Source organism: Chenopodium album, chromosome 25 (assembly GCF_948465745.1).
Source record: "Chenopodium album chromosome 25, dcCheAlbu1.1, whole genome shotgun sequence".
Taxonomy (NCBI): Eukaryota; Viridiplantae; Streptophyta; class Magnoliopsida; order Caryophyllales; family Amaranthaceae; genus Chenopodium; species Chenopodium album.
The window spans coordinates 3,939,035-3,953,953 of record NC_137858.1 but is presented as its reverse complement, the minus strand read 5'-3'; the positions used below and the strand labels follow the sequence as shown (position 1 = coordinate 3,953,953).

Sequence of the window (14,919 nt, the reverse complement as noted above, 5' to 3'; positions counted from 1 at the left end):
ATAATCTTTATCCAAATTTTATATGGTTGGATAGATTTTGAAATTATCTTTCCAATGATATATTATAATATTAATTCCGAGCTATAACGAAAAAGATATGAAAGGAATACGAAACTCTATCCAAAACTGACATCCTTCCACTATTTCGACCATATCTTTTTATCTACAAATTTTTTTAATTTGATTCCAATTGTGTTGGAAATTAGACTTCAATAGCTCTCCAACGACATATTAGATGCCTTATTTCAACTTATGGATCAAAATAGTTGATAAAAACAAAATCCGTAAAAAACTGTCTTAGCACCGCTTGACGCCAAGTTCGTCAACTGACGCTACAGTGAGCGAGGCATGAGTGTATTAAAAAAAAAAAAAATAGTACTCCGTAATAAACAAAAACAAGATTATGTATACGTTCATTCTTCAATTTAGAACTAAGGCGTGGTAATAGTAATAAAAAATAGAGTACGTGACATGAGTGTATTATCCAAAAAAAAAAACACAAAAAATAGGGGTAAAGTTTGACATTGGTTGACCCCAACAATTACCAAATTTGGCTTGGGGAGCAAGGCAATCTCTCTCCTCAAACATATGCTGTCCCAAGGCACGAATATCTATGAGAATTAACAGAGTTATTAGTAGGCCCCATTTAAGAGACTCACTCACAGGTTCGGTTCCAGGCTCGATTTTTTTTTTTTTTTTGAAAAAAAAAAAATTCAATTTTTAAACATTAAATGAGACTTATAAAACAAATTCCAAAATACCAAATTCAAATGCTATGTTAGTATGTTACTGATGATTATTATTACAACAGTAAATGTTCAAAATCTAAAAACTAGGATGGTGTTGCTTTAGTTATCTTGTTTGTACTATAAATTGTTTGAGCCGATTACATGTTTTTTTTGAGAGAATATAAATTGCTTTTGAATTAAAGAGTTTTCGATGTATACTTCTTATAATTTTCCTGTTGATTACATGTCACTTAATGTTCGACAATAAAAACATCATTGATACTCCCTCTGTCCCTAAAAGAACGACCCTTCTAGCCAAATTTTAGTCTCAAAATGTTCATCCCATTTGCATTAAAATTCCCTCTAATTTGCAATAATATTTATGCAAAATTAGTTTTCCTATGTAAATTTTGATTTTTCCATTTACTTTTATCACTTTATCTCTCTTACTTTTTTTTTTTTTTACAAATTTCATGTAAATTTACCTTTTCAATGTATATTTATTAGCTTCCCCATACACTTGAACTTCCCACTTAAGTTTCTTAATACCCGTGAAAAATGTCCAAAAAAGTCGTTCTTTTAGGGACCGGGGGATTAATAATATACTCCAAAATAATTCATCAATCTTTTCCTTATCTCTCATTGCTCCAATGGTATGTCATATTTATGAACAACTTATGAATTTATGATTCATCTCTCTTTCTTTCCATCTTTTTTAGTTGATCAAATTAACGTTAAATTTTAGTTTTGTTTTCTAATTTTTTGCTCATAAATAAAATTGTAAAATTAGACTTATAACTTTATAAGAAAATAGCGGAAAAAAGAATGAAACAATAGAAAAAAAAAATTGTAATAACAAACACAATTAAAGTAATGTAAAAGATGGAAAATTTAATCAAAGAATCGTAGGGAATACAATAAACAAACACACTATTACCTTGCTATATTATAACTTTATTGTGCCATTACCAATATTAAATATCACTTTAAAGGGATTTAGGACTATGAATCAATAATTTTTATTTACTTACATTATGAAGAGTATAAATTGAAGCTACAATCATGGGAGGGTATTGAAGTCATTTCCTGTAATTGGGCCCCATAAGAAAATGTCTTGACGTTTTGGTTTGACTGATGCATTTCTGGTTCGGTAATGCCGAAGCTGAAAAACGTCTAGTTTCCCGCTCTTCTTCAGTTTGTGTCAGAGATTACTTAACCCAGTTTTTAGAGAGAAAATTTTAGAGTGAGAAAGTTTCTAAAGAATTTTGGGAGTATATATATATATTCAACACTAGCTGAAATTTCCTCACTCTTTCTTTCTCTGTAATTCTGGGTATTCTATGAAATGGCAAAGTAAGCGAATTTAACTTCAACCCAGAAATAAAAATTTAATCTTGCAATTGCTTTTTTTCTTCTTTTGAAGTTGTTTCTGTGAATTTCTGCTCAAAATTTTTCATGGGGTACGTAGAAATTCTGGGTTTTTGTAAAGAAATTCTGGGTTTCTGTAAGGAAATTCTGGGGTTTTTCTTTGAGGGATTAGTTTTGGTTGAAAATTTTCACATTTTCGCTCAATTTCTATGTTTCTCTACTATTTCTAGGGTTTAGTTGAGGTTTAATCAATTTTTGATATTTTGTATGTTGGGTTATTTACCCCCTTTATATTACATTTTCTGGGATTATCTTTGCTGGGTTATTCATGTTTTCGAATAATTTTATATGACATTGCAAAATTTCTTGAGTTATAAATATTGGGTGTTGCCTGTTTTGATAATGTGGGAACATCTTTACAAGTTTTCTATCAAATTCTTTGGCATTGGATTGATTAAACAAATTTGATATTGGGTTTTACATTTCTTTGGTTGCATTGTATATTGGTGTAGTATTGAGTTGTTCTACATAGCACATTTGAGGACAGATGAAAATTCCCTATTCTAGGAGCCTGCTACATTTTAATTCCAATAACAGATATGGAAGTTGTGCAGAGGAAGTTTAATCAGACCAAAGAAAATTTTTATGAACATGGGATTGATTGTAGCAATGTAGACTTTTTGTAAAAATACTGAAAATGGCAATGTCTGTCTTGTTGATGATGTGATAGTCTTTTAACTAACTTAATCAAATGTCTTAAGCTGTGAATATGCTATGAACATATAATTAACATGATTAGAAATTATTGTTCATGTCCTGCATTTTGGCTGAGTGTAACATTCTTGTTTGTTATACAAGATTACTGTGCAATGCTGTTTCATTGCTGTATTGTATTGTACTGATGTTATTTGCTATGTATTTGTAATTTTTCATGTTTGTCGGATTGAGTCATTCTCTGATGTTTGTATCTATGTGAAATTTGGTGTTGCAGAAGTTGGATTGTTGATTGTAAAGGGATTGCTAAGAAAGTAAGGCATGCATCCTTACCTTCAGGTGTACAGATTAAAGACTGTGGAGCAAAGCGCGAATGTCCTAAATGCCATCATTGGATTGACAATAGCGATGTAAGATTGCTGTTATGATATACTTCTTCCATTCTTTTTCAATTGCAATGTTGGGATTTTCTTAGAACTTTGTTTTCAGTATCAAGAGTCAAGACCACTAACCATTAAGTGCATCATTCAACTTCATTCATCCTCAACCATACCTCTTTTTCGACATAGATCATGACTCATGTACTCTAGCATTGAATAATCGTCGAGTGTAGCATGAATGTGTAATTGTGTATGGTGTCTTTAGTGTTGTTTTACAAGTGTAAGCTAAAGTCTTTATGTTATTTGTCTCCTGCTCAGGTTTCATATGAATGGCCTGGTCTGCCTGCTGGTGTAAAATTTGATCCTTCGGATTCACAACTTCTTGAACATCTTGCAGCAAAATGTTGTGCAGGAGAAGCAAAACCCCATGCATTCATCGACGAATTCATTCCTACACTTGAGATGGATAAAGGGATTTGCTACACTCATCCACAAGATCTTCCAGGTTAGGAAGCTTTCATCATATATCATTTGACTTAGTTCCAAGATTTGGTACTAATAAATAGACAAGATAAAAAGTAATTTATATGTGGATCAGTGAATGGATATCAACTGAATGCACTTTGGTCAGATTTTTGTAGAGAAAGTTTGATAATGATGATCAAAGTGTACTTAATTGCCTTAAATTGTTCTGCAGGAGCTACCAAAGATGGAACTAGTATTCATTTCTTTCATAAAACTGCAAATGCATATGCTTCTGGCCAGCGAAAGAGGCGCAAGATTCACAATGACCAAAATCAGGAGAGCGTCCGCTGGCACAAGACTGGAAAGACTAAACCTGTGTATGACAATGGAGTTCAGAAAGGCTGCAAAAAGATTATGGTCCTTTACAAAAGCTCGGAAAAGGGATCCAAGCCTGTCAAGTCAAATTGGGTGATGCATCAGTACCATTTAGGCTCTGAAGATGATGAGAAGGATGATGCATTCGTAGTTTCAAAAATATTCTACCAACAACCAAAGCAAACTGAAACAGAAGACAATGGTGTAGCTGCTACGGATGATTCTAATGCTGTGCTCAATCCTTATTGTCCGAAGACTCCTAAGATTGTTACACCCAATCCTCCTAGAGGAAGTTCTGCCCACTGTGATGATGCTTTGGATGATATTATGCTCGCTGCTGCTGAGGTTAGTTTCAACTGCTAGTGGTTTTGAACATTTCTAATGTCTTATTTGAAATTCCTGTGCTCTGACTATCTTGAACTGTACAGAGAACATAGCCGATTTAATATGTTCATAGTTACCAAATTTGACCTATAAATTGAGTTTTATATAAAAAGTACATGACATTAGCTTTATGGATTTATTTTGAGTTGCTTGCAGCAAAGAGTTTCGACTTTTTTGTGATATGAATCATATGATGCACCATATCATTAACTTGTTTTTGTGCAGGAAAGGAATTCTTCTATGAAATAATGGCATGAAATTTTATGCTAAATTTACCTTATTAACTTTCTTTTTTCTTCATGCTTATGCAATTTTCCATTAATCACGTCTGTTACTTGTTGCTTATTGACAACTAATGCAGGTAATTTTCTTTCATATCAGGATACAACATGTGCAAAGATAGAATCTTGTTTAACTCCATCCACTTCGAATATGGGACTTGTCGAGCCTCCTGAATGCCTGGCAGGGGAGTCTCAGGCTCAAGACCCTGGCTTGAATGACTTTGATGAATCGTTGCTCTGCAAAGAAATATTTAGTTCTTGTGCTCCTCTCGACGACACCATAAGCTTAAATGACTTGGACGACTATTGCCAATCCTATGGCAACAGCAATTATGATAACATACACCTAGACAGTGAGCTTCAGTTTACAGTAAGTTTCCTGATTCATCTTATTGCTGTCTATGCCTAATTTTCAGCCTGATATAATATATGATCCTCCGATTACTTACTGCAGGATTTACTGCTTGGTTCTCAAGACAGCGTTCTTAATTGGGTGGACAAGCCATGATAGAATCAGCTGGTGGATTCCCAATTTTGTAAGGACACCCCATGTCAAATATCTTCACCTTTGCTTTCTTTCAGGGTACACTAAGGGATTTCCGTCCAATGTTAGCATTCATCACCAATTTTTCTTTGCTGTGATACACTGATACATATTCTTTCGAGGATTCAACACAAGTTTTTACAGTATGACGACTGGACAACTGTTGAACCAAAGAGAGCCTTTCTAATCTTGTGTTATATTCCTCAGAAATGTGTAGCAAAGGAAAATATTGACAATTTTTTTTTTCTTTTTTTCAGTTGCTTGTATGATTCTGTAACCTAACTTGTGACAAGGCTGTTTAATTGTTTGTGCTGTTGAATGCAATCTATATGTATATACTTTGTGTATATTGTGTCTTCATGACTACGTACTTGTGATAACCTACAATAGTACAATATCATGCTTTGATGATTATGGACTATGATTAGCACATTATAGATAGATACTCGTGCATTTATAGCTCATACCACAACTCAGGTTAGCATAATAATGACATGTTACATTATGAGCTCACATTCAAAGCTCATCCGTTCAATGGTAAGGATTTGATAGCTTGATCAATGCATTATTGTGGAGTTAAATTTGGATTTTGGACATATTTTGGCCTTAGAATATACCATTGTTTATAGATCTTATAAAAATGGAAATTACCCTACCTTTGAACATATGTGGTTGGGCACTGTCATGGCCACAAGGGCTAACTACTGGTAAATTACATTTGTTTGTAGCTTTGCATGAATTTTGCTGAAACTTCTTTTGTTTTGTATTGGTTGTTTGAGACAATTATACCCCATTATTAGGAGATGTATGTAGAGATAGTTACTCCCTGCAAAATCTTTTCACTCTATCCTTTATGTTCCTTCTGGAGTCTTGGTGTTGTGGACTATAGGTATTAGCTTGTACAATTAGAAAAATACCTTAAGAGCATATAAAAATTTAAGGACTTGGTTATGTTACAGCTAAAGTTATTTATTTATTTGTACGTGTTCAATTATCCTTAGTTTATCCTGAATATTCTAAAGATATGCTGGTAACAAACTATAGAGTACATGAAATGTCCGTGGTCTTTTAATTATGAAAGATTTAAAAAGTAATTTATGTATAAATGAAAGCATATAAGCTTATAATGAACTACTTGTCAAATCCCTCAAAATAGCAAAACTACTTGTCAAAGAAAAGAAAAACATGTAGTCAACTTGGTATTCATAAAACAATTTATTTATTTATTATTTATATTAAGGAAAAGAACCCTATTGGGCTAGAACTTCTCACACATTAACCCGGCCCGGATTAGCAGGCTAGGCCCTTTGAAAGTGAGGGGGAAGGGTAAGGAATTTCCTACCCCAAATTGTCACAACCTTGTAATTATTAGATGACAAACCTAAAACTTGGTATACGCAAACCAATTGGTATTGAAATACTTTTATACTTGTATCAAGTATTATAACTATGACACTTACCATTAATTTATTAGGCAATTTCCCATCCTTTTTTTTAATCTTCTTACTTGTAATAAATTGACCACATAAACAAATCATAATAAGCATCATAGTAATTTCACAAATATTCTTAACAGATTCACACCCAAAGTGGCAATAATAAGATAAGAAAGTTCATATGTTTATCTCCCCTTATATTCACCATGACCAAGTAAAATAAATCTTTGAAGAAAACTAATTTAATTATCTATTTAAAATTTAAATAAACCCACATAAAAGAAAAAAAAAAAATCTTGGTTTCTGAAAAGCAATCACACAATTGACAATACTAGTTAAACTCAACTTCCAGGTCTTCCCTGTACGCTATCCATCTCTTCTCTGTGTGTGTTTTTGCAGAAATTACCAACAAACACCTTTCCCACTTTTTCTCTCTCCTCCTTTTCAGCATGCTATCTTCTTCTTCTTTCTTTTACCACGATAAATTTCATTCTTTTTCTATTAAATTCCCCAACTAAAAAAAAGAGGGGGAAATTAATCCTAAATCAAATCAAAGTAAAACCCAAAAAAAAAATAAAAATAAATAAATTGAAGTACCCAGTTTAGTTATACAAACAATCCAGTGAAGAGAATAGTAATTTCTGTGTTTTTGAACAAATGGGGTTTTTGATTGATCACTGATCTCAAAAGGGTAATCGGAAAAAAAAAAATACCCAGAAAAAAAAGGATGGATTTTGATGCAGGAACTTCAAGGTGTCGTATTGTTGGGGATTATATAATCGGGCCTAAAATCGGGTCGGGTTCATTTGCAGTGGTTTGGAAGTCAAAACATCGTCATCTGGGTACTGAATTTGCAATCAAAGAGATTGATAAGAAGCATTTTAATGATAATTTGAGGAAGGAGATTTCTATTCTTAGAAACATTGCTCATCCTAATATAATTCGCCTTTTTGAAGCCATTGAGGTTGATTTTAGTTGATTAATTATTATTTTTGTGATTTTTATGAATTAATGGGTTATTTTTTTAATTTTCTGATGATTTTTATTCATGGGTCTTTATAGACAGAGGAGAGGATATACTTGGTATTGGAGTATTGCGATGGTGGTGACCTTGGAGCTTACATTCATAGGCATGGTAGAGTTACTGAAGATTCTGCTAGGCACTTCATCAAGCAGCTGGGTATAATTTTATTTTTTGTAAAAAAAAATTGATTTTGTGATTAATTTCTAATTTTATCTTTGATAATTGATTATTGTATACTTAGAATTCTGTTATTGTAGTCATTATTAAGTTTGGTATACTAATTTTGGGATGTGGGTCAGTTTCTTCAAGAATTTAAATTTAATTGCTTATACTCATTGAAGATGAGTAAATGTATAATGTATGATATGTATAGTCAGTGTTGAAATTGTTAAATCAACTTAATTCATGTGAACTATGATGATTTTTGGCCTGGGCTTTGGATTGGGATGAGTAGTTACTAGAAAAGAACAGGTATTGATTGAAATTAATGTGCATCAGATTGGGAGAAAGCAAATGCTTGTATAAGACAGGATATAACATATCTTATGAAAACTTACCTTTATTGACTTTATATTGTCTAAAATCACCTGGCTTCTGTAAAGGCAACCTGTATAAGCTATCCCATTTCCCATATAGTCATCTTGATCTTATGGAACACTTGTTTTATTCCAGATCAATATGTGGTATTGCTACTTGGCTGCAATCTTGTTTACACTGAAATGAAATAACTGGGTGTATTTTTTTTTATTTTTAAATATTTATTATACCCTCATTTTGAAACCTTGGTTGCATGTTCAGCTGCAGGATTGCAAGTGCTTCGTGAGAACAATCTTATTCATAGAGATTTAAAACCCCAGGTAGTATGTTCTTAGGATCTTTATCCAACAATGTCAATTATATTCTTGTCAAAAAATCATACAATGTAATAAATTATGCTTCTATTATCCAACTAGCTCTAAAAATAATATGCAATGGCAAAATTGGGGGAAGTTAAAATTTTTTGTGTAGTACTATGAAACATTCAATTGGTTTTCCACTTATCCTTCCCAAAGATGCTGTCTTGCCTGTTGATGTTGTGGCTCCAACATTTTCTGATAATGTACACCTTTGCTCTTTTATAAGTCCTCAGTGGTCTGTTACTGAAATTAGAATTGTTTTGAACTTGCAGAACCTTTTGTTGTCTGGCAGGGAGGCAAATCCATTGCTGAAGATAGGTGACTTTGGCTTTGCTAGGTAGGATGTTTGTCATCGCGTCTCTATTTTTTTTAAAGATATGTTTATGTATGATTTGTGTTTCTGGTACTACACTGAAACACGAGTTGTATTAACTCACTAACTTTCTGATGCAATTGCTACTCATAGTAACTCATATTCCATTATTCTGTTAAACTTGCTGTGTTGTCTTTTGTAGCAATGATCTGTTCGATGAGCCCTTTTTTTATTATTATTTTTTTTAGCTATACACTTAAAACTGGCTTCATTCCCCTTTAGTCCTATTCTTTGTAATTATATGACGGTTGTCTACTTCGGCAACTTATAAAGATCTCAATGAATGCTCATGTATCATTCTAACAGCTTCTTTCTGACATTATCTGTATTGTACTCCTTCCAACCTTTAGTGTTTTATTTATCAGTGTCATTTCATTCTAAAACAACTTTTCTTATGCTCAGGCTCAGCCTTACTCGTTAGAGTCGTTACAACTATATGTTGCTACATTAACTGAAAAATTTGCAAATAATCATCAATATTACTCCGTCCATTGCTTAATGTTTGTCATGCATTTGATTTTGGGATGTTCTAAAGTTTTTGCAAAGTTCTTTTTCTTTTCCTTATTCGGATACTCCTTTAGTTCTGCCTATTTCTTTGATGTCTTACTGTTTGAGTAGGCAGATTAAATGTGCAGAAATCAACAAGTTGTTATTTCAAATGGTAGTTTTGGGACACTAATGGCTTAGGTTCCTATAGTAGTCTGCCTTGCTTGGCACATTATTTCTAGAATCACTAATCTTAAGAAATTGTTTATCTTGTAGATATTTGACTCAACAAAGCTTGGCTGATACACTTTGTGGTTCACCATTGTATATGGCGCCTGAGATCATTCAGAACCAGAAATATGATGCTAAAGTATGCAAGTGATTCTAATGCCCTGAAGTTAGGGAGTCTTTTGGTGTATTAATACTCACGTAATGGTCTGGTTTTACAGGCTGACTTATGGAGTGTTGGAGCAATTTGTTATCAGCTGGTGATAGGAAAACCACCATTTGATGGAAATAGTCAGCTGCAGGTCTTTCTGCTTTACTCTGATGCATATTCTGTAATCTTAACTATTGAATGGGGGTGTATAAGTATATAGATTCTGGTAGGACTATCATTATCTAGTAAAATAGTTTCTGCTACAGTTTTTATGACTTTGAACTTTTCTGTTGTGTACAGCTTTTCCAAAATATTTTGAGATCTACTGAACTGCGATTTCCAGAGGGTGCCCTGCAGGTCCTGCATCCTGACTATGTGGAGTTTTGCAGAAGCCTTTTGCGTAAAAATCCAGGTACCTTTTTGCACAACCAACCGATTTGGTAAACCTATTTCTGATTTAGCATCCATTTTGATTCAATAAATAGCATTTTGTTCCTAAAAGAAACTAGAATAAACACAGCAAAAATTTGACTAAAATAGGAGTCTTTGTATTAGCACAAAGCAATTGGCATGTCTGCTTTGCCAACCAGAAGTGAAAATCTTCTTTATGGAATATGGATGTTATATGAACTTGTCGTTTAGAAGTATATCTGTAGGTCTTGTGAAGAAGAGAGATGAAGATATGGCTTCCCCTTACCTGTAGGGACTTTACATCTTAATCTTTGACTGACCAGCCCTTGGTGTGTGTCTTCTCTGCTTTGTTGTTGGTATTGTTTGGGTATAGACACTGCAGAAGCAAGAGCACTTCATTTAGGTTCCAAGATGAAGGGTAAGGGGGGTATGGAGTGCATGCAAGATTAGGGAGTATTACTTTTGGGTTGAAGTGCTGCCTGGGTGAAAAATAAGTTGGTTAGCAGGCATTATATGAGGCTGAAAAGTCACTGAATAGTTGCATGCCCTCTCATTATCTAAAGTTGTTTTCTTGATGCAGTTTCCTCTGCTGAGGTGGGATTCTTATTGGGTTGCAGTGTTGTTGTCTTCCAATTTATAACTATAATGGTATCTAAAGAAATATATCTTATCGTTGCCCAAAAACTATTGATTTGCTATTTAGCATATATGTTGGTCAGCTTAAATTTTGATGGAATAGGTTAACCTTTTGTTTTCCTGGAATTCATAGGCCTATTGGTGTGAAAATTCGTGACATTAGGGTATTCAAATATTTGGAGAAACTCAGATTGCTATCTGTAATAGTATATCTGGACTATAAGGTTGACCTACACCATAAAGAAGATATAAGATGTTATCTGGAAACCTGAAATTAGGTCATTCTCTTGGAAGAAATGGATGTCAGACACTCTATTAATTGACCAGTTTTGGATTTGACACTTCCATAGTTCCATTGTTAATGTCTATTTTCTATCTCCTTGTTTTTTGCTATTTGGACGCGATCTTTTGGAGTAATTATCTTGACATTGATCTTGAACATATTATGCATTCTCATTTATATTAAAGCTGACAAAGTCTGTGAGTTGTGAATGTAACCCTATACCTTGTATACTTTTTTATGTTAGTTTGGTACTTAAGAGTATGGTTACAAAAATGTTCAAGATAATCGAATTGTCGGGTACATAGATACTTAGTGTTCAAGGCTCAAATTATTGGACACAAGGACATGCTTTTCATGAAAAATATTCCTGATAACAGAAGACATTTTGCATGTGCCTTTTCATGTCACTAATACACACACTCACACTCACCCACATTTCAGGTTGGCTTGTTTGTTAGTTCTTGGAAATTCTAACATCAGGCCCATTTATAGCATTATGCTGCATGCTTTTCTCCTCCGGACCTTTCTTTTTACAAATTCTATGAATGTGTGGTTCAAGATAATTGATGTATCAGTAAAAATTTCATACCCTTGTCAAAATATTAAGAATCTAAACTGAAGAGTGAAAGTAACACACCCTTTAACCTTTTGAGTTGCATGTCAAACCACAACATGGAAAGGGATAAGCGACAAAAGAAGAGAGTTTTCGCATTTTGATAAATGGTTTGAAGTGCTATTAGTGGGCTTGGCATGCATGTTCCTAGCTCTAGATTTTAAACTTCCAATTTTATTTTTTTTGGTTAGCAGCAGGCTAAACCATTATCTACTCCTGGGATAATTTCCGATTGGAAGAAAAGGCTTTTTGTATTTCTATCACCATTTAATCTAATTATTATATTAAGGCTTCAGTAGTGAGATAAACTCACTTTATTGGTAAGAACTAAAAAATATTTATAATTTGGAAATGTCTCCATGTAATAAATATGTTATACCCTTGAAGAAATTGTGTAAATTTAAATTTTTTCTTCTTCTTTTTAATTATTTTTATGTCTATATTACTTGGAAAGTTGGCTTTTGTTTAGGGAAGCAGGGGGAGTTGAGGAGGAAATATTACTCATAATTGGTGTTGTTGGTTTGTGCTTGCAGTTGAACGCCTAACATTCGAGGAGTTCTTTAATCACAAATTCTTGATGGGCCCCAGGTAGTTCCTAATGTGAATCTATAACCCTTAATCCTTCCTCCTGTATTTAAAGTTTATTTTATGCTAATTTTATTAAAGAAGTACATCTCAGAATTAGTGTCTGGAGAAATTCACATGTATGCAGCCTTATCCCTACTAGTCAAATACTATTCGAGAGACTGTCTATTGTTATTGGTCTTTTTCATTTACAAGTGGCTGCATAAGATGCTAATGTCTGTTCATTGGATAATTTGTTGTGTAATTGTCTTATCATATGCAGGATTGAAGTCAATGCAGAATTGTCTTCTCAGATTTCTCAAATCGAATCTCTGAATTTAACTGATGATCAGGGTCCTCAATTGCATCATGAAGATGAAAAGGTGTCTGAGGAGAAAATAAATCAGAGTTCTATATACAATAAAATGGAATTAGAGAAAGGTCATTTTGGTACTTCTCGTGTCAGAAGTGTCTATGGGGTTGTGCCTGATATTCCTACTGACAAAAGTAGGCACTCTGATGAGTATGGCTCTCAGTCACAAAGTCAGACTCGAGGTCAGTTTATAAAGATTGCTCAGTTTACTTTCCTTTGTTTTTCAGTTAGTTGACTATCTTGCTTCTCTGTCCAGTTGCTTATTCATTGGATTCTATCGAAGGAGAATATGTTCTAGTTCATTCTAATTTTGCTTCAATGGAAATCCTTACTTCTTCTCTGGGAACTTCCCTGAAAAAAGGTTCAGCTACTAAAGCTTGCAACTTAGCACCAACGTATAATGACAAGCAATTGCCTACCATGCCAGAGATGAACGAACTGACTCCCAAACTCATTGTTGGCTCTGATAATGCCTTACAGAGTGAAATGAACTCATTAACTGCAAGTGGTCCGCCTTCCTTATTAAGGGAAGCACAGGACCTACCCATACTACATCCTTCAACGAGGTTGCAACTTATACACCAGTATGTGTGTGTTCTATCAGATCTTGCACGAGAGAAGGTGAGCTTCAAGCTGTTCACTCATCAATTATGGCTTGTAGCTTGATTACATCTGCTTATCTTTTTGGCATTTACTTTGGACTCAAGTCACAGTAAGTGGATGTTGATGGGACATCCTGTGGACATATTTATTCTGATTAAAGGGCCTTAAATTATACATTCTGCTTTTACCATAAAAGCGAGCATGTTTATTAAGGAATACTTATGTGATTCTTGAATGTAGCTGATTTTTTAGCCGCTTATTGCAGTTAAATGCAGGTTTCTTTTTGGAATCATTTTCAGTTGAATTGGTTGTTTTGGCTCTATGGAATAAGGCATTGCGAAATTGCAACTCTTGGCTGTTGCAAAGTGATCTACCCCAGAGCTCTGCTGCAAATGAATCTGGCAAGGGAGCAGAATGTTCTTCCTCGAAAGCGAAAGACACTATAGACTTCACCAATCCTTCATCAGTGGCTGTCTGGGCTGAGCAAGGCTTTATTAATGCATATGAAGGAACAGAGAAGCTGTCCAAGTATTTGCAGGATGTAGATGGTAAGATGGCCTAGATTTTCTAATGCAATTTTCTATTCACATAATTAAGTATTTCTATGTCAATTTCAAGGGTACATTAGCAATTTTAACTCTTCCCCTTGTTGTTCTGCTGTGTGTGTGTTTCAGGTGCTGCTGAGATGCCTGATGCTATGGAGGTTATATATCAGACTGCTATTGCTGCTGGGAAAGATGGAGCTGTAAGCACACATATCTTATAATTATCTAATTTTCAATCCCTTGTTTCCTTTCTTGTTATTCAAGATGAGGTGATGCTTGTTCCTTTTATTATTTATTTCAGGCAGATGAATTTGTCGGGAATCGAGATAGTGCTGCAGTGTTGTACTCCAGAGCTCTGCTTTTGTTTTCATTCATTGTCACAGAAGCTCCAATGTTGCCACTGAGTCCTCCATTTTCTTTAGCTCCGGACTGTAAGCAGCGGATTCTTAAATATATTAAGAGCTTGGAGTATCATCTGAGTCACTCCCAGATGTCCCAGCCATCTGTGAAGCAGCTGCCAGGCTTCGGTCATAAGTAAATACAAGAAACTGTACAGAATTTCGTAGAATAACATTTGATGGGTGGCTGACTGCTAACATGATTCCCAAAAGCCATGACAAGGCCGGCTGTGGAGTCGAAAAAAAAATTGGTGATACCTTACACAAGAGATGACAAATTTTTGCTATGTGCTTGATAAAGATTAAAATACAGACTTCTTTGTAATTAGAGTGAATTCTAGGAGAGCATGTACATATGACTGTATTCTTTATCTGGATTGTAAATATAAGCCTTCAGCAGCGTTACGTGTACAGAAAATTTCCATGAAAGTATGGATGTTATTGAATTTTCGATGTGGTCGAGGGTTGCAGTTGACTTGCCTTGGAGGTATGACACATCTGTGTATTACCTGCATTACGATCAAGTAATGAGAAAATGCCTCTGAAACTGTCATATGTTGTTTTTAACTGTGACATAATTTAGAACTATACTTCATAAAAAGAAGCATGGACTGCCCTAACTGCAAATTTATTATTCTACACTGGTATCAACAATATACT

The 14,919-nt window shown here is 34.1% G+C and overlaps 2 protein-coding genes across 2 annotated transcripts; both read left to right on the top strand.

Moving 5' to 3' along the window:
- Positions 1-1,890: 1,890 nt before the first annotated feature.
- On the top strand, positions 1,891-5,526 carry LOC145615284 (SUPPRESSOR OF GAMMA RESPONSE 1-like). Its single transcript, XM_081670349.1, has 6 exons — positions 1,891-2,081; positions 3,088-3,220; positions 3,509-3,695; positions 3,888-4,375; positions 4,796-5,065; positions 5,150-5,526. Exons 1-6 carry the CDS (start codon positions 2,074-2,076, stop codon positions 5,201-5,203), a joined length of 1,140 nt encoding a protein of 379 aa, XP_081526475.1. The 5' UTR covers positions 1,891-2,073; the 3' UTR covers positions 5,204-5,526.
- Positions 5,527-6,981: 1,455 nt separating this feature from the next.
- On the top strand, positions 6,982-14,793 carry LOC145615243 (serine/threonine-protein kinase ATG1a-like). Its single transcript, XM_081670311.1, has 13 exons — positions 6,982-7,639; positions 7,738-7,855; positions 8,498-8,556; positions 8,868-8,932; positions 9,731-9,824; positions 9,904-9,984; positions 10,134-10,245; positions 12,310-12,364; positions 12,624-12,895; positions 12,970-13,334; positions 13,582-13,864; positions 13,991-14,061; positions 14,163-14,793. The coding sequence occupies exons 1-13, from the start codon at positions 7,403-7,405 to the stop codon at positions 14,397-14,399; spliced, it is 2,049 nt and encodes a 682-aa protein (XP_081526437.1). The 5' UTR covers positions 6,982-7,402; the 3' UTR covers positions 14,400-14,793.
- The last annotated feature ends 126 nt before the right edge of the window (positions 14,794-14,919 follow it).